This window comes from Ailuropoda melanoleuca, chromosome 6 (genome assembly GCF_002007445.2).
Source record: "Ailuropoda melanoleuca isolate Jingjing chromosome 6, ASM200744v2, whole genome shotgun sequence".
Taxonomy (NCBI): Eukaryota; Metazoa; Chordata; class Mammalia; order Carnivora; family Ursidae; genus Ailuropoda; species Ailuropoda melanoleuca.
This window is the reverse complement of record NC_048223.1, coordinates 10,225,430-10,253,104: the sequence shown is the minus strand read 5'-3', so window position 1 is coordinate 10,253,104 and position 27,675 is coordinate 10,225,430. Positions and strand designations below refer to the sequence as shown.

The 27,675-nt window shown below is 40.9% G+C and overlaps 2 protein-coding genes across 5 annotated transcripts in view; one reads left to right on the top strand and one right to left on the bottom strand.

Annotated features, from left to right (window-relative positions):
- CEP70 (centrosomal protein 70) overlaps positions 1-5,180 on the bottom strand; it is a 78,682-nt gene extending 73,502 nt beyond the window's left edge. The window contains exon 1 of the mRNA XM_034661917.1: positions 3,599-5,180. The gene's annotated coding sequence lies outside the window, so the exon portion shown is untranslated. The remainder of the gene's footprint in view (positions 1-3,598) is intronic.
- Positions 5,181-5,333: 153 nt separating this feature from the next.
- On the top strand, positions 5,334-20,353 carry FAIM (Fas apoptotic inhibitory molecule). 4 transcript variants are annotated; one of them, XM_034661926.1, is made up of 6 exons: positions 5,334-5,779; positions 9,860-9,918; positions 11,017-11,149; positions 11,500-11,728; positions 16,768-16,817; positions 19,816-20,353. In XM_034661926.1, the coding sequence occupies exons 2-6, from the start codon at positions 9,875-9,877 to the stop codon at positions 19,963-19,965; spliced, it is 606 nt and encodes a 201-aa protein (XP_034517817.1). In that variant the 5' UTR covers positions 5,334-5,779; positions 9,860-9,874; the 3' UTR covers positions 19,966-20,353. The 4 variants fall into 4 exon arrangements, with proteins under 4 accessions (XP_034517817.1, XP_034517820.1, XP_034517819.1 ...); XM_034661927.1 differs by lacking the exon at positions 5,334-5,779 and adding an exon at positions 5,878-5,958; XM_034661929.1 differs by lacking the exon at positions 9,860-9,918 and having other exon boundaries at positions 5,364-5,779; positions 19,816-20,349.
- Positions 20,354-27,675: the final 7,322 nt, after the last annotated feature.

Below are 27,675 nucleotides of genomic sequence, written 5' to 3'. Positions count from 1 at the left end.
GAAGTCTTTTTTTATAACCTCATCCAGGAGGTGACATGTCATCACTTCTGCTATGTGCTATTAATCATATAGACCAACTACGGTAAAAAGTAGGAGAGGACTACACAAGGATGTGAATACCAGGGAGTGGGGATCCTTGGGAACCATTTTGGAGGCAACTTACTACAATCTGTTGGCTCATTTTTTGTGAGTGCATCCTCCACTAGAATGTAAACTTCATTAGTGGGGAAAAACCATCAGTGCTGCTCATTGTTATAGTCTCCCCTCAGTGCTTGCCATAGAACAGACTGTCAATAAATACTGAATAAATGTAATGATGACGATGCTAGGAATTCCAAAGAATGAGCTCCCTTGAACAATCCTGTCTTACTCTCACACAGATTTCCAGTTGCCATTCGTGGTAGCATAAATAAATAAATAAATAATAAATATTTAAGATTTTATTTTTAAGTAATCTGTACACCCAACATGAGGCTCATACTCACAACCCTGAGATCAAGACTTGAACGTTCCACCGACTGAGCCAGCCAGGCACAGCTCAAATAACTTTTTAAAAGCAAGACCTTATCATGTCCAAGTACATTTATTCATAATTTCTTTTTTCTTTTTCTGCTAAAGAAACCCATAATTTTTATTTCATTGCCAGTTCTCCAGGAAGTGAAATCTCAAAAGAGATGAAGAAAATTTTTGAGCTGAACCCAAAGCTATGAGGCGGGGTTTAGAGAGGAGGTTACCTAAAGATGAATGCCTACTCAGCACAATCAGGAGCACCAGCAGAGCCAGGAGCAAGTTGGGGGAACTGAGTCCAAGATTCTTGCATCAGATAGGACCCCAGAAGCATGTTAAAGTGGTTCCAGGTCAGTGACTCTCCCTTGCTCCCAGGTATAATTATCTCAAAACAAAGTTTTTAAAAAATCACCAATAGACCAGGGCGTCTAGGTGGCAGTCAGTTAAGCAGCCGGTTCTTGATTTTGGCTCAGGTCATGATCTCTGGGTCCTGGAATACAGCCCCAGTGGGGCTCCACGCTCAGCAGTGAGTCTAACTGATGATTCTCTCCCTTCCTCTCCCTCTGCCACTCCCCCCACTCATGCTCTATCTCTCTAAAATAAATAAATCTCTTTTTTAAAAAAATCACCAAAGACCTACACTAAAAGAAGTTCTAAGTATGTACTTTACAAAGAAGAAAAGTGATCAAAGAAGACAAGTCTGAGATGCAAGGATTGTTGAGAAAATTTATAAACATGTAGATAAATCTAAACCAACACTGTACAGTTCAGTATAATGATCATGAAGGCCAATGTGTGGGCTGAGAAAAGGACAGACTCAAATGAAACTTGATTACAAGGTGGAAGGGAACAGCCATTGGAGTTAGAGTAGTCCAAGGTCCTTGTATTGTCTAGAAGGAGGAGTGGGATGTTTAGGCTCTGTTAAGTGTGCAATGTAAAATTTTAAGGGTAGCCACTCTAAGAACAGGAATAGAGTCAATGGCTTTCAAACCAGTAGACAGAAAAAAGTGGAATATGAAAACAAAAATTCAGGCTCCTTTTAAGAATGAGAGAAAGAAAAACAAAAAGCAGAGCAAAGGTGGGACAAATAGAAAGCAAAAGGTAAAACAGTAGAGACAAGCTAAATACACTAGTAATAATAAACTGACAGTAAATAATTCAAAGTGGGAGAGTGCAAAACATCTTTCTTCCTTATTATTTTTTAAATAAATTTATATCCCCTCCACTCACTTCTTCCCCCCTCTACCCAACCTCTGATGACCACTAATCTGTTCTCTGTGAGTTTGTTTTTGGTCTTGTTTTTAGATTCCACCTATAAAAGACATATTTGTCATTCTCTGACTTATTTCAACTTAGCACAGTGTCCTTGAGGTCCATCCATGTTGTCACAAATGGCAGAATTTCCTTCTTTTTTATGGCTGAGTCATAGTGTGCATGTGTGATAAATACCCAGAAGTGGAATTGCTGAATCATATGGTAGTTCAATTTTTAATTTTTTTTAGAGGGGCAGTGAGGGGTAGAGGGAAAGAGAGAATCTTAAGCAGGCTCCACACCCAGCGCAGAGCCCAACATGGGGCTTGATCTCACGACCCTGAGATCATAATTAGAGCCGAAACCAACTGAGCCACCCAAGCACTCCTATTTTTAATATTTTTGAGGAATCTCCACACTGTTTACCATAGTAGCTGCACCAAATTACATTTCTACCAACAGTGCACAAGGGTTCCCTTTTCTCCATATCCTTGCCAACACTTGTTATTTCTTATTGATAACAGCCATTCTAACGGGCATGAGCTATTTGTGTATATAACTATAGAAAATGGACTCAGAAGGAAACACCAAATTTATGTTCATATCAGCCTTGGGGGAAGAGAAGCAAGTAATGGTGTTGGACTTGCAAATGCAATAGGGTTTTTATATGCAATATTTTCTTCCACTGAAATTTTTCAATGAGCCAATATTTAATGATGGTCAGTCAGTTCTAGGTAGCAGGAATATGGGTATTAATTTCTATACTTTTTAAATTTCTCTAAATAAACATGATTTATGTTTGATTTTATGATACAAATTTTTACCAAGACTTAACCAACTGGAACATGTGTCTGTACTGCCTTCCTTTGGCTCTTTGCTTAATTAAGGGTGTATCTACAGACCCCACTCTCCACATGACTCAACCTACATTCTCCTGAAACTGTCAAGCTTCTCTTGTTTGAAGTTCTACAAAATCACCTTGTTTCACTGCTTCTCCACTTTCCGTGTTTGTGTAGGTAGAGCCACAGAGCCCTTGGGCTGAGGGAAAGATGTCTAAGCAGCAGCAGGTGGGCCAGCAGCAGGAGACCATGGGTACTGGCACTGGTTCCGACACGCCATCCTCTGAGGCCAGAACTCGGGGTCGTGGGCTTCTTTCTAAAGCACCGGTGCCTCTTCCTTTAAACGTATCACCGGTACTCAGGCTAGACCAATACTGGAAGGGCCTGTGGAAAATTTTAAGTCTTGTAGGTATCAGACTATGTAACTTTTCCTTTTTATTTTGATCTCCACTCACATTGTTTAAAAAGTAAATTCGAAAAGTCAGTCAATACATTAACAATTCCCTTTTCAAAAGGAGGCCCAACGAAAGCATGGAGAATGGCAGAATGAAAACATTTTTAGTTGCTCTCTTAAACTATATCACTGATGGCCTGACTGGTTCAGTCGGTAGAGCAAGTGACTCTTGATCTCAGGGTTGTAAGATTGAGCCCCAGGTGGGGTGAGAGACGACTTAAAAATAAAATCTTAAAAAAGCACTCAATCGATCAATCAATCAATCAATCACTGATGTCAATGGGCAAATTGATGAGAGGCAGTTTAAGAGGTAAGAACGGCTTCTAGGTACATCCTGGGAAACAAGGAAATCATCTGAGAATGAGAATAAAGTCAAAAGCGTGGGGCACCTGGCTGGCTCCACCAGGAGAACATGTAACTCTTGATCTCATGGTTGTGAGTTTGAGCCCCATGTTGGGCATCAAGATTACTTTGAGGAAGAAAAAAAAAAGTAAAGTCAAAAGCAGGATCACCTTGACTGAATACATTTCATACTCAAGTTCATTACCTTTCGCAGTATTTTCTTCAGACTTTCTTTCCACAACAGTTCTGTCTAGTGACAAGTAACTCTTGCTGCCATCAGTGTCCTGGGTCCCGGGAACGAGCAGGTGGAAAATGTAGCCCAAACTGGTATGTTCCTCCGTCCCAGGTATCCCAGAAATCATGCCCAAAGAGAAAAAAGTGTCATGGAAGAAGCCAGCCGAGGAATCAGATTACACTGCCTATTCGTGGTGCAGATTTGAGGGCACCTCATGCATGTACTCTGTGGCCTGTGGGCAGAGCTTCCCAGGCCTCGATGAAATGGCCCAGATTTTTCTTCAAGCACAATTAACACTTTTGTAGTAACAGGCCCTGCTAACATGAACTTTTTGAATCCCATAGGCCTGGTTCCACATGCTGGCCCTGCAACTTCTGAAGGGCTTTGGGTCTCTCTGCAATAAAAGTACGGGGCTGTTGTGAAAAATACAGGCTACAATTTATAAGAACATAGCAAGCACCCAATAAATTACACCTTATTGGTCTTGTAAAAGATGTCCAGATTCCTAAAGTTTTACAAGAAAATATGATCCTTCATTAAACAGCATCACTAAGCTGCTCCCCAACCAGGGATTCCTGCTCCTAGCCCAACAACTCAGGATTATTTCTTAGAACTAAGGACTAGGAAAAAATAATTAGGGACATGTCTTCAGCTAGCCTTGTTCCATTGCTGGAAATTTCAACTCTGGGGCCTTTTACCTTTCCCCCCAACTCATTCTTTCAACAATTATTTATTGAAAACTCTCTACTCAAGACACTGGTTTAGAAGAAAATACAAAGACGAAAAGTCTTTGTTTTCAAAGAGCTTTCAATACAGGCTGGCAAACAAGAAATCAGAGCTCACTGAGCAGAATCCTTGCAACAGAATTTGCTTAAGAATTCAGTCATTATTACTCTGCAGACTGATTAACCTAATAGATTGCTCCCTCTTGTCTCTCAATCCCCCTTCTCTCACATACTTGCTCAGCATCTAGAAACCGCTTCCACTCTACCAACCCCAAAGACGAAACAATCCTTTACATTAACCTCAAGCCGGGGGAAGAAATTGCACAACGGGGCCTGGATGCCCTCATGCCCCCAAATCTTCTGGGCCCTCAGAGTCCCTCCAGCACCCTTTCAAATGTCTGTGCATTGTCACTGGGCACACTCTGCACAGGGACCACTCACTGCCCTCCTCAAATGGCCCACCCAACATCCCTCTCCCTCTCTGCTGGTGACACTGAAAATCGAAACCACCCGAAACTTACCCAGGCCTGCTCTACATTCATTCTTTAAACAACTATTTATCACAGCCCACTATGAGCCTGCACTGTGCAGATGTGGGAGATATATGAGTGAGAGCCAAGCAGCCATAGTCCCTGCCTTCAAGAACCCCAGTCCATATTAAGTTGCACATTAAACAAAAATTATACAAATAACTGCACACCCTGACAAGGACTAAGGAGAATTCCAAGCGCTGCAAGTCTTCAGGGCCAGGATAGTTTTCCTTAAAAAATGATATTTGAAGAACAAGCTCAACAACAAAGTGGAGGATAACTAAGGGAAGAGGCAGGGAGGCGTGCCCAGCAGAGGGAAGAGCATCTGCAGAAACCCCAGGGAGAGAAAAACTTGCATCATTTGAGAATCCACACGGGGCCTCATACGCGCCTTCAGAAGTTGGGGTCTTCACAGAAGTAACCAGAACCCATAACGAGATTTCAAAGGGCGAATCATAACCAGATTTACCTGCCCGGTGGCTTCAGAGCAGCCACGGTCTGTTTTTGCCACCAGGTTACCCCAGCGTGCGGCCCCGCGCCTGCTACAAGCGGGTCTCACCAGCCCCGCTGGCGGGACGGCGGGACGCGGTGCGGGACTTAAGGTTTGGGGTTGAGGGAGGGCGTCTGCAGACCGCGCAGAGCGCTCCGCAGAGGCCGCGGGCGGGGGCTGCGTGTGCGGTGCCCGGGGGCGGGTGGCGGCCTGCACTGGGGGCACCTCAGGGGACTTGAAGCGCCACAGAGTCGGCGCGCTCGCAACTGGCGGCGGCTGAGCTCTCAGCTTCCGAGGAGGAGGCGCCCGGATCTCCGCGAAGGGAGCAAGGCCACGCGGCCTACGTGGCGAAGCCGGAACACGCGATCTGCTTGGCCCAGAGCCTCCCGCGGTGCACGACGGCCAGGTGAGCCCGGCGGCCCAGGTGGGGCGGCCCCGGGCCGGGCCCCAGAAGCCCCTGCGCGCAGCCCCGGGCGTCCCCGCTGCAGCGAGGCGGCGGCGGCGGCGGCCATCTCCGGGCGGCAGCGGCGGCGGCGGGCGCTGGGAGCGGTGGGCGGTGTCTCCGCGGACCGTGAGACGGGGCGGGTGAGGCACCGGGCCGCGCCGGGGGTGTTCCGGGCATCTTCTGTCCGCCGGACCCAGGGCAGAGGCAGGCACCGGGGGGCGGGGGCAGGCTGCGGGTCGCCCCTACCTGGCCAGGCCCTGCGATCTTAAGATAATATCCCTCCAGCCCTTTTTTTCGTGGACGCCTGCGCAGACTGTATTTTGCAGAGCCTAGATCATAGGTGCTGTAACGTGGCTTCTTTACCTAAGAATGCAACACGCGCAGCTACCCGTGGCTTTACGTGGTTTTCTGCGTCCTTTGTATTGGCCGCACTGGACTGCGTTCGTGTGTCCAAGTTGACCGCAGCATCCATCCCCGGGGCCTGGCCCGGGCTGGACGTGCAGTTGGTTGAGTGACAGGACTGTGATTTACTTGATGGACTGCCTCCCTGCTGGTGAACATGGTTTTCAGTTTGTAGCTAATACAGAAAGCAGTTCGTTGCGCACTGTTAAGTCTGGTGTGTTGAGTGTGATGATTTGTTTAGAGTGGATCTCTCATAAGGCTTGTGGTTTACATTGCTCCTTGGAAAAGTTACCGGTTCTTGTACCTCCGGTAGCATCTGAGACACCTGGCTCCTGGAGCTTCCTGACCAACTTTGCAGGAGGTCCCAGTGCTTCACATGGGTCTGGACGTACAGTGTCAACACCTGTTTGTTCAAGAGTGACCTTGTGGCTGGCCTTACCTAGAGCTTTTGCTGAAAAGGGAAGTATGAATATCTTAGTAGTTTTTAAAACGGACTTAGGTTTAGCTTGGACAGACCATTACAGCCCCCAGTGCGCTTAAACCCAAGTTCAGGCAAAATTCAAGCTGGGTTAGATGAACAGTGGAAACGTCCTAATGGTTAAGTCTTACTCTAAACATGACCGTTGAAATTGCTAGGGAAGAGATTTTGTTTTAAAATTATTTATTTGAGAGAGAGAGAGAATGAGTGGGAGGAGGGGAAGAGGTAGAAGCCGACTCCCCACAGAGCAGGGAGCTTGACGGGCTCTATCCCAGGACCCTGGGATCATGACCTCAGCCGAAGGTAGACTCTAAACCGCACTGAGCCACCCAGGCACCCTCTAGGGAAGAAATTTTAAAAGATTACACTGATGCCTAGATACTCAGAAAGCTTTCTTCAAAGACATGTAAAGAATTCAAGTGAGTGACATCATCCTCATCAGTGAAAATAAATGGAGTTTGTTTTTCCATTCTTTTCATTTACATTTTTATATTTTATTTTATTTTAATTTATTTTATTTTATTATTTTTTAAGTAGGTCCCATGCCCAGCATGGAGCCCAAAGTAGGGCTTGGATTCACCACTCTGAGATCAAAGCCTGAGCTGAGATCAAGAGTTGGATGCTTAACCCCTGAGCCACCCAGACGCCCCTTCATTTACACTTTTAAAATTTTGTGCTAAAATAGAGGGGATTTTCTTTGTAATGATTATTTTTCAGTTTGGTCACGTGATCCTGAAAGTTAAGTATATGTGTAAGAGTTTAAGAATGACAGTGCATTAATTCCTTTCCCTCAAGTTTTAAACCAGAGTCTTCTGTGGCCTTCGCACCCATTTGGTAGGGGCGGGATCCTTTCTCTGTGGGTCCATTCTGTCCTTTACTGCTTCCCTTTACAAGGACACTCCCATGGCTGTGTAGTAATCATCTTTTGGTCTCTCTAGGGCCCCTCACTGAGCTTAGTGTCCAGCTCAGTTCCTGGCACATAAGTGACTGAAAACTATTAGCATGGTGAAAGAATTTAGAGTATGACGTGCTTATTAAGTCCAATTTGTAACTTAGAGATGTGTGACAGATATTTCTCCTTTTTCCAATGAGTAAGGTAGATATTGGGGACAAGGACAGTTGTGATCATCTTTTGGTTATAGATACAGTCACATTCCAAGAAACACTATCAGCAGGGCACCTGGGTCTTTCCTTTTTTTTAAAACAACTTTGTTGAGTTGTAATTCACATACCATACAATTCACCCATTTAAAGTGTACAATTCAATGTCTCTGTATATTACAATATTATTTTTTTAAGTTGTGGTAAAAAACATATGACATAAAATTTGCCATTTTAACCGTCTTCAAACGTACAGTTCAGTGGGATTAAGTACATCCACAATTTTGTGCAGCCATCACTATTTCCAAAACTATTCAGCACTTTAGATAGATACTCCATAAATAAATAAATGTAGGGATGAATGTCTATAGTTTAGGGAAATTTTTCAAGAAATAAATGTGATCTTGATTTCTCACTTCCCTTCTAATTTGTTGCGTTGTCTTTTATACTTATATGAACAGTTATTATAATTAAGATGGTACCATGCCTTATCGTAGTGTGATAATATTGAAGTTCCTTATAATGGGAAACTGAGCAGTTCTTTCAAGTTTGAATGCTGAATTACTGAACTTTCTAGGGTCTCTAAAAGTTATAAAGCAAAATGTGAATGAGAGCCCTAAGCCCTCTCTGATTTGCAAAGGATGGCTCATCCGAGTTTATATTATGCTATTTGGCTTCCTCTATTGCTGTGTATTCTCTTTGCTTTTGTAAGGATACCCTCCACTTTCCTAGGAGATATCCTAGGCCTTCTTAAGATTAGAAAAATTCACAAATTTGTAAGGTGCTCCCAAACAAAGGGATTTATTTTAGGTACAAATTGTTTGAATCTTTAATTTTTATTCTAAAATTTTTATGTTTTCCTTGCCTGCTGGATGCTTTTATCAGTGTTAATCTCTTCTTCAACAGCTTTTTAAAAACAGTTTGTGGCTTCTGGCTGTTTCCAGCTAAAGAAGTTTGGCAATCTCCCATTTTTAACAAGGGGAGAACACCCTTGGGCATCTATAGGGAGAAGGCTAGGCCAGAGTAGATCTGGGGAGCAAAAAATAGTTGAAGTTATTTTTCAGTGGGTTTGGGAGAGATACAGTTGTTAATCCCAAATCTCCAAACGTGGAGGGTTTCCTATGCATGTGTGAATATATGTGTGCTTCTGATTTTAGTAAAATTTAATTAGTATTACACCCCAGTTAATTCTGAGATAATTGCATGGGAGTACTGGGCTCTAGTTCTGGCTCAGGCCCTACTACTGACCTGAACAAACCACATAACTTTTGTGAATTTATTATTGCCACGAGTAAATTAAGTGGGCTTGAGTAAGTGGGTAAATTAAGTTTGCTGTTGGAAAGCAATCTAGCATATCCTTGGCTGCTTCCTGCAAACTAGTCATTTCTTTGAAGGTATCTAAAATTTTTTTAAATTAATTATTTATTTTTTAAATTAAGTAAGCTCTTAATGGAGGATTGAACTCACGACCCCAAGATCAAGAGTCTCGTGCTCTGCCAACTGAGCCAGGCTGGTGCCCCTAAAATATTTTTTTAATTATATATCCCACCATAATACATAGCCTTCTAAAATTTAATATGAAGATTACAATTTAAATTTGTTACCACCCTGTAAAATTGATGCTTCCTGAAGATGTAAAGATGTGTGTTGTTTATCCTGGAGTTTTATGTATTCCCTGACCCACTGCCTCATACCCTTGGGGCTTCTTATACCTCAGTTTGAGAAGCACGGGACCCAGAGGACCTCTAGGTCTCTTGCAGCTCTGATACGGTATCATATTTGAAATAAACTAGAGTCTATTCTCTAGTTTTAGGAAATTATAAATTTATAACAGGGAAAAATATGATCTGCCAATTTGCATGACTTAATTTCTTTTCCTGAAAACTGGAGATTGCAATTCTATTGTATGTAAAAGCTGTTTCATCAGAAACAGCATGCAATTTGAGAAATGGATTGCAAACTTAGAAAAAAAACCCTTTGCAGATGTTATCTTTGTTGCTCTCAATCTTTCTTTGCTGCAATTCTGCTTTTTTCTTTCCTGCCTGCTTATTGGATTAAAGACTATTTTGCCAACCATGGCATCTGGAGATGACAGTCCTATCTTTGAAGATGATGAAAGGTAAATGTCTTGCATGGCAATAAAACTAGCTTTTGAAACTTTGAAGATTGTTTTAATCACTCAAGAGTTATTTGTCCAGGCTACTTTGTTAAGGACACATTTTGTAAACTTGCAGAGTGCATGGTTTTGTTTTTCTGTGATTTAGAGCAAGGGTAGTAAACACCTGGCATGGAGGTGGACACTAATGGGACACATCTCTTCCCGTAGGGCCCGGGTGTAAGGTCTCCAAATCTGTGTTAGCGAAAAGTTCTCGGCAATCACTTCAAGATGATATAAAATCCACTTACCATTTCTGATTTAGAGTACACAAAGGACATTAGAGTGAATGAAGAATAAGATGTAGTTAAGAGAGCAGGCTCAAAGCATAGGCTGTGTAGGTATTACATAATAGAATGTATGGCATTCACACAGGGCACAGATATGATAAATATTATGTATTTTATATAAATATCAAAAGTATGTATTTAAGTTGTGCCAGACAAAACATTATGACAAAACAGAATCCTTTATTTTTTAAATAAGATTACTATAGTAAAGACAAGAATTACCATTTTCCATACATTTTTATCTCTTTTATTATAGGACATTTCTTCTATGACTTCTCTTCTCCTCAGTATAATAAATTAGAACCTTTTTTGTTAAAATGAATCCTAACTGGTTTAAGTATGAAAGGTCTCGGGAGTTCTTGTTTTGGACTGAATGGATCTGAAAAATAAATACCAGAATTAAATACTGTGCTTTTTAAATGGGATTGTAGGGAAGAAGTAGAGACATTTTACTGACCTTTCCAAACATTATTCTGTAGCCCAGCTTAGAGTACTATCCTGGATAAACTGATAGGTTCTTAATCCTATTAATATTAAGGTGACTTTGGAATTATCCGACTATATACCCATATATAGTAGTTTCATCTTAAAGGAAGAGTGTGTAAGAGGGAGAAGATTTATATGTACTGTGAGTAGAAATTCTTAGGTACTGTCGCTTTAATATCTTGTAACTTGGGGTTTAAAAAAATCTGATATTTTCATCTGGAAATATTAATTGGTTATTTTCTTACTGTTTTGGGCCTATTGTAATTGCTTTATTTTATTCCCTTAGCCCTCCTTATAGCCTGGAAAAAATGACAGATCTTGTAGCCATTTGGGATGTTGCGTTAAGTGACGGAGTCCATAAGATTGAATTTGAACATGGGACCACATCAGGCAAACGAGTGGTATATGTAGATGGGAAGGTAGGAAAAAAATAAGTTACTTTTTTGAATATGGTATACATAGAAGCTTGATTTTGTTAACATAGATTCTTTATATGTAAATTCAAGGCTTTTCTCTCACATTGATTATCTTTATATTTGGGCCTGGATCATGTTGTTGGACAAAGCAAACTAATAATAGTTATAGAATCCATAGACTATAACATTTAAACTTCAAGTGCTTTTATTTTCTAAAATATTTGAATCATGAAGTAATAAAATTACATGTAAATAGCATTGCTATTTACTCACTTTAATTATAGCGTTTCTAAAGCTAAATATTACGTTTTCTTCCATTTGTGTGTTTTTGATATTTATATTTTACTGCTTAGGAAGAGATAAGAAAAGAATGGATGTTCAAACTAGTGGGCAAAGAAACCTTCTGCGTTGGAGCTGCAAAGACAAAAGCAACCATTAATATAGATGCCGTCAGTGGATTTGCATATGAATATACTCTGGAAATTAATGGGAAAAGTCTCAAGAAGTATATGGAGAACAGGTCAAAAACCACCAACACGTGGGTATTACACTTGGATGGTGAGGACTTTAGAGTTGTGTTGGGTAAGTGAGTGCCATTTCTGCAGAATTTATTGGCTTTTTATGATGGTTGTTAATTAGTTCCCCTAACCATCCAGACCCTTTATGGGAGCTTTAAGTAGAGAGTGTAAGTGTGTGTAGGTGTATTTCTAATGTGTCCTATGTGAACAAAATATTCATTTAAATGACTGATTTATGTGAGAGTCAGATTTTGTAGTGATGGATTTGAGGATTGTAAACAGGTTTTAAAAAAGAAATAATGATGTAGACATTTGTTATTATTTATTATTGATATTTCTCTTTAAAATGATGTCCAGGGACAGTTGGAAATTTAAGATTGATCAGTAACAAAGGAATTTTTCTCTAGGTAGCAAGAGGTTTAGTACCACAGCACATCAAAATTGTTGAAGTCCAGATAAAGTAGATTAAAAAATAAAAACTAATAAGCCATTGATCTTTAAGCTAACTTCTTTTGTTACAGATTGCTATCTATGTTGTTTCCACTGGGCCTATAAAACTTAAGAGACAGATACTTACCAGTTACTATCTTTTCTGTCCTCTGGTACGCCCAGTATTTCCTGCTTCTCATATCATTAAATTAAGACCATTTGGATTATCTCATTAATTCATCGATTCACTCATTTAGGTAATATTGAGTACCTACTAAATACCAGTTAGCATACCAGGCACTGAGGATATGTGGATGAAGAGATGTTGTCCACTATGCCTTTAAAGAGTCTACTGTCTAGTCAAATGCTAGCATGTACCTTTTTAAAAAAATTTTTTTAAGAATGAAAATGTTGGGGTGCCTGGGTGGCTCAGTTGGTTAAGCCTCTGACTCTCGGTTTCAGCTCAGGTCATGACCTCGCCACCGTGGGATCAAGCCCCACATTGGGCTCTGCACACTCAGTGCGGAGTCGGCTTCAGATTCTCTCTCCCTCTGTCTCCGGCTCACTCTCCTCTCTCTCTCTCAAATAAATAAATTAATAAAATCTTAAAAAAAAAAAAAAAGAAAAATGTTTGGGGTGCTGGCTGGCTCAGTTGTTGGAGCAAGTGACTCTTAATCTCAGGGTCATGAGATCAAGCCCCATGCTGGGTGTAGAAATCACTTAAATAAACTTTTTAAAAAATGAAAAATGTTTATCAAGTAATAAAATGTACATAGTTGGGGAAAAAAAAAACCCAGAAACTCCTCTGTAGCTTATTTATTGAAGAAACTGGATCAGTTTGTTTTGAAGGCTTTCCTCTGGTCTGGATTTTATTGATTGCACTTCCGTGATGTTTCTTTTTCTTTTTTAATATGTATAATTTTAAAGATTTTATTTTTAAGTAATCTTTATACCCAAAGTGGGGTTTGAACTTACAACCCTGAGATCAAGAGTCCCATGGTCTATCAACTGAGCCAGCCAGGCGCTCCCTCTTCTCTGTTTCTAATGTTTCCTGTACATTGGTCGTTGACTAAAGAATTGGTCAAATTTAGGTTTGATTGTTTTTTCCTGGCAAGACTACTTTATAGTTTTGTTATATCAAGAAACACATGGTGTTTGTCAATTTTTTTGATGCTGGCAACCATCAATGCCTAATGTTTGCATCCAGTGATTTCTTAGCAGTTGCCAAATGGTGATATTCTAGAATATTTCTTTTTTTTTTTTTTAACATTTTATTTATTTATTCGACAGAGATAGAGACAGCCAGCGAGAGAGGGAACACAAGCAGGGGAGTGGGAGAGGAAGAAGCAGGCTCATAGCAGAGGAGCCTGATGTGGGGCTCGATCCAAAAACGCCGGGATCACGCCCTGAGCCGAAGGCAGACGCTTAACCGCCGTGCCACCCAGGAGCCCTTTTTTAGAATATTTCTAAAATGAAAGACTTCCTGTCATCTATTATTTGGTTGCACAGAGGTAAAATTTGTATAAGAAATGCAGAATAACACTTGTTTTCATTTTACTAGTATTCAAAACACTGAATTGGCTCCTTATTTTCCTCTAAAGGTAATTGTTTAGGTTTTTTTTTTTTAATCATTAACTCATGGATTTAAACAATTTGATGTGTGTTGCAACATATTGAAGTTATTATTCGTATTGACCTTCAAATTGTCCCAATTTTGGCCAATGGTGTGCTCTTTAGATTTGCTCCTGAGTCCTTTTGACACATCCTTGGTAGACCTTGAAATCTTCCTTGCTATCTGGTATGACAAGATGTCCTAGGCTTACTTTGAACATTTTTTACTCAGACCTGGAATCACCCTTTTTCTCCAAGAAGCCCTGATTTCTCTTAGAGGAAAATGGTATTTCAAGAGCATAATCTGGGCATACGTTAGTGATGCTCATTCATTATTTCTAGAGAAGCTGCAGGTAGACAGAGAGAAGAGGCTGCAAGGTACACACACTCCAGGACCTCCTATGACTCACTGCATCCACGTCTGAGCCATAATGATTTAAACTTTATCACGTAGGTTCTTTTGTTAACATACATACTTGAACAGGTGCTATACTCATATGATTCAGAAATTAAAATGATACCAAAAAAAAAGATACGTGGAGAAATTTGCTTCTACCCCTATTCCTATCTACCCTGTTCCCCTGATAAATATAAGCTCTTTTTAATAGTGAGTCCTAATAGAGACACTGGAAGTGTTTCTTTATTCAGATTCAAGCTAATACAAAAATTTAATACTACCTTACTTCATAAAAGCATCTCGCTTTATTGACTTACTCATATATTCTGGGGATCCTCGTATAACCGTACGTAAAGAGCTTTCTCATAATTTTTTTATAGCTGCAGAGTTAATCTCAATAGTAAATAAAAAAGTGCATTTAACTCGCTCCTGACAGTTGAGCACTTGGGCTATTTCTAATCTGTTGCTGTTGGAAGCAGTGTTGGATGAATAGCTTTGTTCATATGCCTCTTGGAATATAACTGACATATCTCCTTAGCATAAAATCCCAGAAGTGGGAAAATAGGACTTCTGGGTCCAACATAACTGCGCTTGTCATTTGAGTGGATTGTACACCATTGCCCCTCCTGGTGCTTTTACCATTTTGTGCTCCCAGTACCCGTTTCCCCACAGGTTCTCCAGCTAAGCATGTTGTCAGATCTTAAATTTCTTAAAATATTCTGCTACGCGAAAAATGGTATTTCAGTGTTGTTTTTATTTGCCTTTTTCAAAATTAAGTGAGGTTGAGCGTCTTTTCATGTTTGAGGTCCTTGTGTTCTTCTCTTCTGATAATGCATCTTCATGTCCTTTGACCCACTTTCTTTTGGGTTGTTGGTCTTTTTCTTCTTGATTGTCAGAGTCTTTATGTTGGTAACATTAGACTTTGGTCAGTGCTGTGAGCTTCGCTTATTTTTTTCCAGTTTGCCAATTATTGTATGACTTTGCTTATGTGTGTATGTGTTTTTTTAAATGATGCAGGAATATTCTTTGCTTTTATGTAGTCAAATTTATTCCATTTTAGGCCGGTGATGGGTAGTAAGGAGGACACGTATTGCATGGTGCACTGGGTGTTATACGCAACTAATGAATCATCGAACTTTACATCGGAAACCGGGGATATACTGTATGGTGACTAACATAATAAAAAAATTTTTTTTTCCATTTTGCTTTTATAGCTTCTGGGTTAGCAGGTTTCTTCAGAGGCACATTAATAATAGCTTTACAGAGGGGCGCCTGGGTGGCACAGCGGTTGAGCATCTGCCTTCGGCTCAGGGCGTAATCCCGACATTATGGGATCGAGCCCCACATCGGGCTCCTCCGCTATGAGACTGCTTCTTCCTCTCCCACTCCCCCTGCTTGTGTTCCCTCTCTCGCTGGCTGTCTCTATCTCTGTCAAATAAATAAATAAAATCTTTAAAAAAAATAATAGCTTTACAGAAAATCTGAGTACCTGCACGTGTTCAGCAGGCATACTAGATAAAATTCCAGTCTTCACCACCATCGTGGTTTCCTTGAGCACTGTACGCTCTGCTCGGGTGCTGGGACAAGCTAGGTTTCCGTACAGTGGCGGCTGCTGATGCTCCCACCCAGGCTGCCACTAGGGCAACCACTGGCCAAATCTCCTGGGCCCCTCAGCTCTCTCTCCCTTTAGCCCAGCTCAAAGACCTCTCTCTACTCTCTGAGGCTGCCATCTCAAGGTGTGGGGAGAAAAGAGTCCCTATTAGACTATGTTCCTGAGGTAGATGGCCTGTTAGAATCAAGCCCCTGACTGGCACCTCAGCCTTGACCTGCACGCAAGGTTTTGACCCCTGGGCCTCTCACATGCGCACAGGTCTCGGTTCAGGCTTCATTATAACACCCACAGCTCATCTTCTGGCGCGTGATGAGTGCAGTCTTCTCTCCCGCCACCTGCCAGGACACTAATATTCACAAGTGGGTCTGGGGATCCTACCCCAAAATGCACACGTGTTTGCACACACGTGCACACACGTACACGCCTCCCGAAGTGAGCCCTGACACCCTCACTAATGCCCAGGTGGCTCATGGCAGCATTTTCTCCATAGTGTCAGTGCAGTCCACCAGGTGTGCCTGTGTTTTTTCTTATTCAATAATTTTCCCCCAAAATGAAAGCACTGCAAAAATGAATAGAGATTATTGGGCTACCCAGTAGGAAATTTCTAAGCCTGAATGCTGTCCATCCTATGTGAACCCTGTCGCAGCCTTTCTTGGTGGCCTCTTTGTGCCGTCATCCAACTGGCTCTGTGTGAAAGGCAGCGGGGATCATCTGGTCACTGATGACAGTCTGTGTGCCGAGGCCCCTCCTCACACTCATCTCTGTGCGTCCTCGATACTGAAGTTTGTGCTGCAGTGTGTATTTTGTTCAACGGGGCTTCACCCATTTATACTGGGGTCGTGATCGTCTCTTAAGAGATTGTTTTGTTTCATTTTTATTTTGTCTGTGAATGAAGAGTAAACATAATTTCTTCAAATTTAGAATTGGAAAGCCGTGAAAAGTTAATGGAGTTTAAGAAATCCAGTGTATCAAAATTTTCTTAAAATAATAAGGAGTTAACTTTATCTTTGAGTCATAGGTTATAATATTTTTTTTTGGTTTGTTATTTTTACAGAAAAAGACACTATGGATGTATGGTGCAATGGTAAAAGAATGGAGACAGCAGTAAGTTGACCCTTTGATGACTCTTAGCTTGGTGGGTAAGGGTTGCCACTGAAACGTTGCTGCGTTTCCTAATGGTGGAGACTGATAATTAACCAAGGTCCTCTCGGTGAAGAACAAGAAAGAGATGAAGTTCTCCTGACTCCAAATTCTGGAGACCTTTCTGGGACAGTGCCTGGGGCAGGGAGGGCTTGGAAACGCCCTGTGCTGAGAGCTGGCCCCAGCCTCACACACTGCATTTCCTCTCCTGGACCAGGCTCTGTCCTGAAAGGAATCCACACACCACAAACTGCCCCACAGAGGCTGGCATCCTCCCGTGTTTGTCCAGGTTAAGGCTGGGCTTTGGTCCGCAGCTCCTCGAACCTGCGTGCCTAGGAATCACCTGGGGTCTTGTGACAATGCAAATTCTAACATGTCCCCCGGTGGTGCCAATGCTGTGTGCCAGCCCATGGGTCATGCTCTGAATGGGAAGGCTTGACACCATACCCTCAAAGCAGATAGTACTTTTCTAAAAGTGACGTTTTTGAAAAAGAAGCATGCACGCAATGTCAGATGACACGAAGGCAGATAGGAAAGGCCCTGTTCACGAACCCCAGAAGACAAGTGGAATTTGTAAACCAGAAGTGCCAAGAGGCTACCCCACTCATTGTGGCCAGGCGTGATGACATCCCCATCTAACCCCAGAGGGCCGGCCTTTGCTGTCAGCCGCTTGCATTGTTACAGCTGTGCGTGGGATGACCACTGGAGTGATTTCAGCGAGAATGAAATAGCGGTGTGCGTAGCGTGGGGAGCAAGCGGAAGCAGAGGAGACCATCGTGGGAAGCATGGAGTGTGGGACTAGGAGCTGCCGTCCCTGGGTGGAAATTCCCCGGGGCTGGGGGGTCTGCTGGCAAGTGGGGGGTACTATCCCTGGTCCCCGCCTTTCACACTGATGTCCGACAGGAACACAGGGCTAGACATGATGAGACCCACTCTGCTCTAGTCATGTTTTGGCCAGTTGCCCACGGTAGGTGCTGCCCTAGTCTCCTTCATCTGTTGGAGGTATAGGAAGGTGAACGGAGCTCAGAGGGCAGGAGGTCTGGGGTGAGTTCATTCAGCAGGCTGTCTGGGACCTCCCTGCTGGGTCTCGTGGCCATCTGCTTCTGAGGAAGTGCTCTGCCAGAAAGGAAACATTACAGAGATAGATCTTTTGTCTCTCTTAATCGTGGCATGAATTCTTGAAGGGTGGTCTAACCAGGGCGCTCAGGATCCATTGCCAGATCTCGAGCCTCTGACTGTCGGGTTAGGTCCACAGACACTTCTTTTATGCCGAGGGGTTTGGAGGGCTCTTCAGTGTTTTATGGCCCCTGTGGAATAGTTTCAGTTATCATTAGCATGGATCAGGCCCCTACTGGTCCTTCCTGTCCTTTCCTTCCTACCCTGGAATTCTCTAGATGCCAAGAATTAGCAGTTTTGAATCCTGTTCCCTCCCTCCCTCACGAATTCTCCAGTGCAAATGTAAAGAGAATGTTGTGTGGTATTGAGAATGTGGTTGTAAATAAGTAAGAAGTTGAAGGTAATGCTCATCCACAATGTCTTTGTTCCTCAGTAATTAGCAGGGAACCCCAAGGGTTTGGACAATAACTCTTTACAACCCAGTTGCCTCCTCATTATGACTACAGCCTAATTTGCAGTCGTTTCTGCAGCTCCTTCCCCAGTATGGGCACACCTGCTCTTGCTGCCCGTGAGCTACGGTTTCTTTTCTCCTTTTTCTTTCCATCTGAAAGCATTATGACCAAGATTACGTATCTGGCAAATCGTGCACCCGCAAGGTCGTTCCCGTGGTGTCAGTACACCTCCAGAAAAGAGCCACTGGCCACATTCTCACCACAGCTCAGAAAAAGCTCTCCCTGGTGCGTCCCGTGTTTTCTTAGGCTGGCTAATGTTAGCCGTGGGACCTCGCTCCGTCTGCTCTGGCTGCCAGGAAGCTCAGAGCCAAGTTTTAAGTCTGACTGTGGCTTCTTTGCTTTCCAGCGTACTCCACTTTCATCCTCCAAGCCTCCTGTTCTTTCTTCTCTGTACTACGGCCCCTATCTTTTTAGGACCGATCTAGATCAGTCCTGGTCAGAAAAATATAATATGAGCCACAAGTAGGAATTTCATGTGTAGCTTTTCTAGTAGCCACATTTTAGAAGTTTTAAGATGAAGTTCATTTTAATATCTTTGATTTAAATCAGTATATCCAAAATATGATAATTTAACATCAGTATAAAAAAGTTTTAGTTATTTTACATTCCGTGTTTCATTCTAAGTCTTCCACACTGCGTGTGTATTTTGCACTGAAACAGCACATGGCATTTCGGACTCAGCACATTTCAAGGCTCGATTGTCACGCGCAGCTGGTAGCTGCTGTGGTGGACAGAGCAGGGCGAGACTGCGTAGTGCTTGGTTTTATGTTATCTGTGTATTTTACTTAAGTCGCCTTATGTTCTGAGGAATCGGGTGTTCAGAGTGGGTAAGAACAATTCTGTCCCTTCCTGACTGGGGCCTCCCGCAGTTATTTCACCACTCCGTGCCTCGATTCCCTCGTCTGTACAGTGAGGATAGTGATAGTGTCAGGGTTATGGCGAAGGTGCAATGAAATTGTGTGTGCAAACTGTTCTTGATATAGAGTAAGTGACTCGGTGTCAAACAAGTGCTTGCTATCGTGCTGATCATTTTTACTTTTAAAAATAGTCAATGTTGTCACATAGTGCATGTTATAGACAGCCACGAGAGGTAAGGGGTTTTTTCCCTCCGAAACTTAAGAATGTTCAAGATAGTAAGCAGGTACAAATAAGAAACATTCAGTTCACAGCAGAGATGTAAAAGCATCTAGTGATACAGGCTTCTAACGAATTTTCCTAAGTTTAACCTTAAGCTAATAGATACTCTATTATGCCGCCCTTTTTGGATGGTGTTAATGCTCTAGACAAGATAAATGTTTCTGGAACACTAATTCCTCCTTCTTTTGTTGGCCTAGGGTGAGTTTGTAGACGACGGGACTGAAACTCACTTCAATGTTGGAAACCATGACTGTTACATAAAGGCAGTCAGTAGTGGGAAACGGAAAGAAGGGATTATCCATAGTCTCATTGTGGATAATAGAGAAATTCCAGAGATTCTTGAATGACTTCATGATCGTGAACTTTAATCTTAAGAAGTAAAGATCAAGACTTTTAAATTACTGTGGTAATTAAATATGTTTAATATGTACTTTTCAGTACACTTAGCCTGCAGATGTTTATTTTTTAGTTACTTGAAACTGTAGTATTCCAAGGGTCAAAAAAAATTATGTACAATCATAAGCATTGCAATTTATTTTATAAATAATGTAAAATGTTTTAAAGCCAAATGGAAAATAAGATATGGACCAAAATCACTCATGTTTTACAAGAGGAACTTTTACTATAATAAACACTACAAAATAAAATTCGTGCTGCTTGATTTGTGAAGAATGGATATCTTCATTTAAAAATTTTTTTTATTTTTAGAGAGAGAACACACATGAACCAGGGGAGGGGCAGAGGGAGAGAGAATCTCAAGCAGAGTCCGTGCTGAGCATGGAGCCTGATGTGAGGCTTGATCTCGTGACCCTGAGATCATGACCTGAGCCCAAATCAAGAGTCGGACACTTAACCAAATGAGCCACCCAGGCGCCCGTCTTCATATATTTTTAACTTATGCAGGTAGAGTGTTTAGTTTAAAGTGTTGGTACATAATGATATGATTAGTTTAACTGGAGAAAATGAGAAACATTTTCTGTCTGGAAACCTTAAGAAATGCCAAATAGTGTCATATCAGAATTTAATTAAAAACGGGTTTCTGAAAGTGTAGTCATTTTGTTTCATCCGCACAGTGAGGACAAAAAACAAGAGGAAGAAGCAAACTTCTTGACAGCAGCCTGCCTCAGGCGCATCCTCAGGCCGTGCTGAAACCGACAGAGCGGCCGGTGTGGGGTGGTAGCTGAGGCCTGAGGCAGGCCCAGCCCGCACACTCACCCGGAGAGCCGGCCTCGTCAGCACAGCGAGTGCCCGAGATTGTGCACTCGGTACTCTGCTCTGACCATCTGCAGGGAAGGGCCTTTTTTCAGGGTGTCTTATGTCCATTACCACATGCTGATCCTCTGAGAGGAAGGGAGTCTCCATTTCCTAGACTTGCTCTGTCCAATACGGGAGCCATTAGCGATGTGGCTATTTAAGTTAAATTAAAATTAAATACAGTTCAAAAATTCCTCTATTACGCTAGCCACATTTCAGGTGCTCAGTAGTCACCTGGGGCTGGGGGCAACCACATTAGACAGTGCAGATACAGACATTTCTGTCATCCTGCCACATCCCATTGGACAGCACGGCCTGCATATGCTGTCTCAAGTTTACTGAGCTCCTCACTACTGGCACAGACAGGATTCAAATCCACATTTTTTCTGACTCTGAAACCTGTGCCCTTTACTACTAATCTTCCTGCCACTAACATATTTCTAAGAGATTTGGAGCAGAACAGAGGCACAACCAGGTTCAAGTGCCAGGAAAGAGGAACCGAGAGGAGAACAGGAGAACAGAGATGGAAGGTGGCTCAAACAGGCCTGGGCCAGGCACCGTGCTGGGTGGCAGACCGAGCATATTAAAATGAGCCTGTGATTCCGTGCTTCCTCTAACATTTTTTTCCCAAGTCTTCCCAATTGGCGGGTCAGCATACTACCTTGACCAGAAATTCCCCCTGCTCTCCCTCCTCCACCCCAGCTCTGCTTCACTGTTACTGGAAAACCAGGAGATGAACTAAGACGGACTCTGCTGAGGCTTCTTAAACTCACATTTGGGTTTGTTTTCAGGTGTTTGGGTTTCTTTTCTCTTGAATAATGGGCTTCTTTTAATGGCCACATTTTATCTGGGACCAAAAAAAAAAAAAAAAAGGTTTTAGACCACGCCCAAAAGCAAAACAAATGTGTGTAGGCACTTTGTTTTGAACTCTAGTTATTAGAGGTCAAAACCTGTGCTTTTCAGGTGTATCACATCGCACATCAAACACTTGAGGATATGGTTTGATTCGGTCTTTGTGGAAACCAAACCCGGGGGTGTAGTTTTGCTTCTGACTTGGTGGACCCGTGTTTCATGCTGTTAGCTCCAAGCAGCATGGTGATGGAGGAGTGCAGCCTGGATTCAAGGTCTGGCACAGGGTCAGCTCTTGAGGCTCAGGCTCCTCACCTTAAAAAATGAGCCTATTTGTTTTGTTATTTTGGTTGTTGAATGAGATACTTGAGGTGTGCAAAAAAAATAGAAATATAACAGACAGCTGGATTATTATTTAACTGGGTATACCATTCACCCGGTTTAATAATGAAAGCATTACAAGACTGAAGTGCCATACGCCCTCCCTATCCCCAGGCCCCTGCCTTGCCCGAGTAATCACTGTCACGATTTGGGTGTTTATCATTCCCATGCAAGTCTATGTTCTTCTGCCATATAGGTGTGTATCTCCAAACAATACACAGTATTATTTAAAATGTTAAATATTCTATATATCCTTCCTGCAACTTACTTTTTTTCCCCACTCAACATCGTTTTTGAGATTTATCTAGGTTGGCATGTGTAACTCCAGTTCCTTTTAACTCTTGCTTTCAACCATACGAACTTAGCCATCCATTCACCTCAGTGGTTTTCAGAAGCTCGTTAATACCATCAGTGCTCTAATCTTTGTGTATGTCCTTTGAGGGTATGCGTCAGAGTTTCTGTTGGGCCTTGCTGTTTAAAGCATGTCCCTGGACTACCAGCAATGGCATCACCTAGGAGCTTGTTAGGAATTAAGAATCTCTGGTCCTTCCCCAGGCCTACTGAATCAGAATCTCTGTTTTAACAAGGACCTGTGGTGATTTATATGTACATCAAAGATTGAGAAGCACGGCCCTAAGGATACTCAGAAGTGGAATTGCCAACTCAAAGGGTAGGTGTATCATCAGTATTAGATATTTGCCAAATTGCTCTCAAAGGACCATTATAAATTTTGACCAGCAGAAGTTCTTTTCCTCATGTTTTCAACACTTGAAGTAGTCAGGATGTAAAAATTTTGCCAATCCAATGGTTTTTTAAAAAAAATCATATCTCATTTTACTTTATTTTTATTATTTAAGTAATCTCTACACCCAGTGTGGGGCTCAAACGCGCAACCCCGAGATTAAGAGTTGCACACTCTTCTGAGTGAGGCAGCCAGATGCCCTGAAACAATGGTATCTCATTTTATTTTCTCTGATGACTAGTCAAGTTGATTGTCCTACATGCTTATTGGCCACTCAAGTTTTCTTTTCCAAGAATTACCTTTTCATTTGCCTGTTTTTCTTTTGAATTGACATTTTCTAATAGATTTGTAGTAGTTCTACTATATTCCAGAACTAATCTTTTGGCTGTAGCCTTTCCTTTATAGCAGTACAAAATGTGCATGAGATCAACAAGTCTCCCAGTTACGGCTCTAAATTCACAGTATCTACTTCCTCTAACAAGCTTGGAGGTCAGGGACCACATACAGATGTATCCCCCAGGACTTAGCACACCCCTCACTGACAGTAGACAGATTCACGTTGCTGTGGCTCAAAGGTCTGGGCTGGAGCTATACATATGGGCATCATCAGCATTTGGGGGAGGTTTAAAGCAATGGGAATGGATGACATCAACTAGGGAGTTTGTAGACAAAAAAAAAAGAAGGGAGCCTAAAATTAAACCCTGAAGAGCTACAGTATCCGAGACTAGCCAAGGGCAAGGAAGATCTTCATTAAGAAAATCCTGAAGCTATAAAACAAAAGACAGACATGTTCCACTATGTAGAAATTTAAAAGTTGTATGGTAAAAAACAGCATAGACAAAGCTAATAATAAACTTGGGAAAATTTGTAACGTAAAAGACAAGGGTCAAGATACATATAAACAGCTCTTAGAAGTTGATAAGAATCAGGCTAATTGGGGCACCGGGTGGCTCAGTCGTTAAGCATCTGCCTTCGGCTCAGGTCATGATCCCAGGGTCCTGGGATGAACCAGCATCAGGCTCCCTGCTCAGTGGGAAGCCTGCTTCTCTCTCACCCACTCCCCCTGCTTGTGTTCTCTCTCTAGCTGTGTCTTTCTCTGTCAAATAAATAAAATCTTAAAAAAAAAAAAAAGAATCAGGCTAATTGTAAAATGGAAAGGATATGAATGGGCCATAGAAAATGAAATCAAATAGCCAGCAAATATATTTTTTAAATGCTCAGATTAATTTGTAGTTAGGAAAATTATTTTAACAATGAAAACAGAAAAAAAAAAAAGAACAATGACATATTGCTGTCTGGGTTGTAGAAGGGCACCCCTTTACACTTTGAGGGTTAAAATAAGTATTTTAACTTCTTAGGGAAAAAAATCTGACATTTGTTAAATTTAAAAATTCCATTTACATAAGGTTCAAAAACAGGCAAAAATTAATATGTAGTTTTAGAAATCCACATAATACTCACTTTAGGAGGGAGTTAATAACTAGGAGCATGAGAGGAATTTCTGAGGTGAATAATTTTCTACTTGATGTGGGTGCTAGTTACAAAGATGGATTTACTTCCTGAAAATTAATGAAGTTATTTAACTATATGATACTTACCTTTCTGCCCATATGTTCTATATGAATGTTAAATTTCAATAAAGATTTTAACGTGTACTTACAATAAAGATTTTTAAAACAGCGTGCATACACACACACACTCTTCTTTTGGGAACCTATCCCATAAAAACAAAGCCATCAGTAACAATATATAAGAATATATACATAAGGATGTTTATTGCAGCATTGTTCATAGTGGGGAAAAAAACCCTGGAAATTGTGAATGCCCATCTACAGAGAAATGACTGAATAAATTATAGTACACCAGAAACTAAAGTCCATCCATTCAGAATGAACTGCAGAGATTTCCATAACTTACTTTTGAGTAAAAGAAAAGCAAGTTGCAGAAAAGCAGGTATAAACATAGCGCAATTTTGTAAAAAAAAAAAAAAAAAAAAAAAGACAGAAAGAAAGACACCCTATATAATGTGTATGTCTTTATATATTTTTTCAAGTGTTAGTAAAATGGAATGAGGAGTGTTTTGAGATGGTAGAAAATCCTAAGATATAGAAGGAAAATCCTAAGATGTAGAAAGTATCATAAAACATGAGTAGTTGGGGCGCCTGAGTGGCGTAGTCGTTAAAGTGTCTGCCTTCGGCTCAGGGTGTGATCCGGGCGTTATGGGATCGAGCCCCACATCAGGCCCCTCCACTGGGAGCCTGCTTCTTCCTCTCCCACTCCCCCTGCTTGTGTTCTCTCTCTTGCTGGCGGTCTCTATCTCTGTCAAATAAATAAATAAAATCTTTAAAAAAAAAACATGAATAGTTAACTATGTCACATTGCTGCTTAAGTGAGGAGCATGAGAACTGGAAAGTGTCCATTAGAGTTGGCAACATCCAGGATGCTGGTGGCAAAATTAACAAACTCAATCTGAATGAACTGAAGCAGAAGCCACATTAAAGTGGGTGGAGAGTTAGTAGGGTTAAGAGTAAAGTTGGAAAAGGTAATGCTGACAGTTCTCTTGCTAATGACAACTTAAAAACAATCAAAATAGAGAACATATCTTCTTGAAGGCACCAGAGAGCTAAAAAGGCAGTGATGAATTTCTATGCCAAGATGTAGCAGAAGACAGAAACCCAAAATTGTAAGCCGGGCATTTGGAACCACTTAACCCTGGGAATGTTTACTGATTCCACAATAAAAGGTAAGGAAACTAAACAGCACTTTCGATAGCTTAGCAGGGCTAGGGAGATACAACTTGGGGTCCATGAATGCTAACGCTGGGGAACTCTAACAAAATTCCCACACTTTGGGCTGGGATTCCAAAGAGCATAACTTAAAAAATAATAATAAAGAGCTGGTTTGTTTTTGAAATTAGAGTTACCGTGGATGTGAGTATGCAGCATAAATAAATACACAAGCAAATGAGACACGACAACATAAATTGGTATCAGCAAAAATAATGAACCAATGGAAACAGACCCACAGGGTCTGCAGTTTAAGAGTTCACTAAATGTAGAACTTAACTATGTTTAAAATGTTCAAAATAATAAAGACAATTCTGAGAATTTCAAAGAGAACAGGAAAAAAAAAGAATTTAAAAAGAACCAAACAGAAACTGTAGAATTGAAAAATACACAATGAAATTTGTAACTCAAGATGAGAAAAATACGAAACTGGAAAACAGGTAAGAAGGAAATATCTAGAAGAAAAATACAAAGAGATTATAGAGGAGAAAGTAATAAATATAGACTACATGGTTAAAGGTCAAATAAGTATAAATGGAGTTCCAAAAAGAGAATTATGCAGAGACAGATTTGAAGATAATTTTCCAAATGATGAAAGGTAGCAAGGTATGGATTCAAGAAGTTCTGCAGACACCAAACAGGGAGAATACAAAAAAAAAAGAAACAAAACAAAACACCCAGGCATATCATAGTAAAACTGCTAAAAACCAAAGACAAACAGAAAATCTTTAAAAGCAGTTAGTAGAAAAAATATACACTAAAATGTTACTGTTTCAGGAGAAAAAACCTTCAAAGTGCTAAAATAAGTTAACTACCAACCTAAATTTTTATACCCAGCAAAACTACCATTTATTACCTGGCAAACAAAAGCTTGATGAAATTAATCAAGAGTAAAACCTAAAAGAAATATGAAAGGGTTTTCTTTGGTCTAAGAAAAAAAATGATCCCAGATGAAAACTTGAAAATGCAAGAAAAAGGATGAAAATCAATGATAATGGTAAAAACATATGAACAGATCTTCCTTGACTTATGATGGGGTTATGTCCCAATAAACCCATTGTAATTTGAATATCTTAAGTCAAAAATGCATTAGAAACTGACTGAACATCATAGCTTAGCCTATCTTCAACATGCTCAGAACACTTATTAGCCTACAGCTGAGCAAAATCATCTAACCCAAAGCGTATTTTATAATAAAGTGTTGAATGTCTCATGTAATTTATTCAATACTGTACTGAAAGTAAAAAACATTGTATAGGTACAGAATGGTTGTAAGTTTTTCAGTTGTTTACCCCCATGATGCCATGCCTGAAATGGGAGCGATGGCTTGCTGCTACTGCCCAGCAGCGCAAAAGTGTATCATACTACATTATCACCAGTACAGTCCAAAGTACAGTTTCTACTGAATGAGTACTACTTTCACACTGTTGTAAAGCTGAAAAATTTTAAGTCAAACCATTGTTAAGTCAGGGACCATCTGTATAGCTAAATGAACAGTGGCTGTATAAAACAATACTTTCTTGTGGGATTTAACAATGATATATAATTAAAATCCAACAACAATAGCATCTAGATTGGGAGAGAAGAAAGAAGAGTTACTTGCATTGTCTGGGTAGATGATAAAAGTACCAAGTAACATTAGACAAAGATTAAGTCTAGTATGCAAGTTGTAACCTAGTGTATCAATAAAAGAATGGTAAGAGAGTGTGATTTCCAAATTAATAGAAAAAATATTTTAGAATTCCATTAAAACTGGAAAGAAAATCATGGAAAAAGGAACACAAAGAAGAAAAGCTAGAAAAAAATAAAACTACATAGTAAGATGGTTCACTTAACCCCAAATATATTGGCAATTACATTAAATGTAAATGTGAATGCTTAAATTAACAGACAAGAAGGGTTAAATGGATTAAAAAAAAAAAACTACCTGCAATTTACAAGAGAAACATTTATAAAGTCTATAAAAGGTGTAAAGAAAAAATGTACCATGCAGCCACTAACCAAATGAAAGCTGGCATAACTATATTAATATCAATTAAAGTAGA

Coding starts and splice junctions, on each gene's coding strand:
- FAIM (XM_034661926.1), top strand. CDS start 9,875: ATGGCATCTGGAGATGACAGTCCTATCTTTGAAGATGATGAAAG. Junction 9,919..11,016: donor ATCTTTGAAGATGATGAAAG/GTAAATGTCTTG, acceptor TTATTCCCTTAG/CCCTCCTTATAGCCTGGAAA. Junction 16,818..19,815: donor GTAAAAGAATGGAGACAGCA/GTAAGTTGACCC, acceptor TTGTTGGCCTAG/GGTGAGTTTGTAGACGACGG.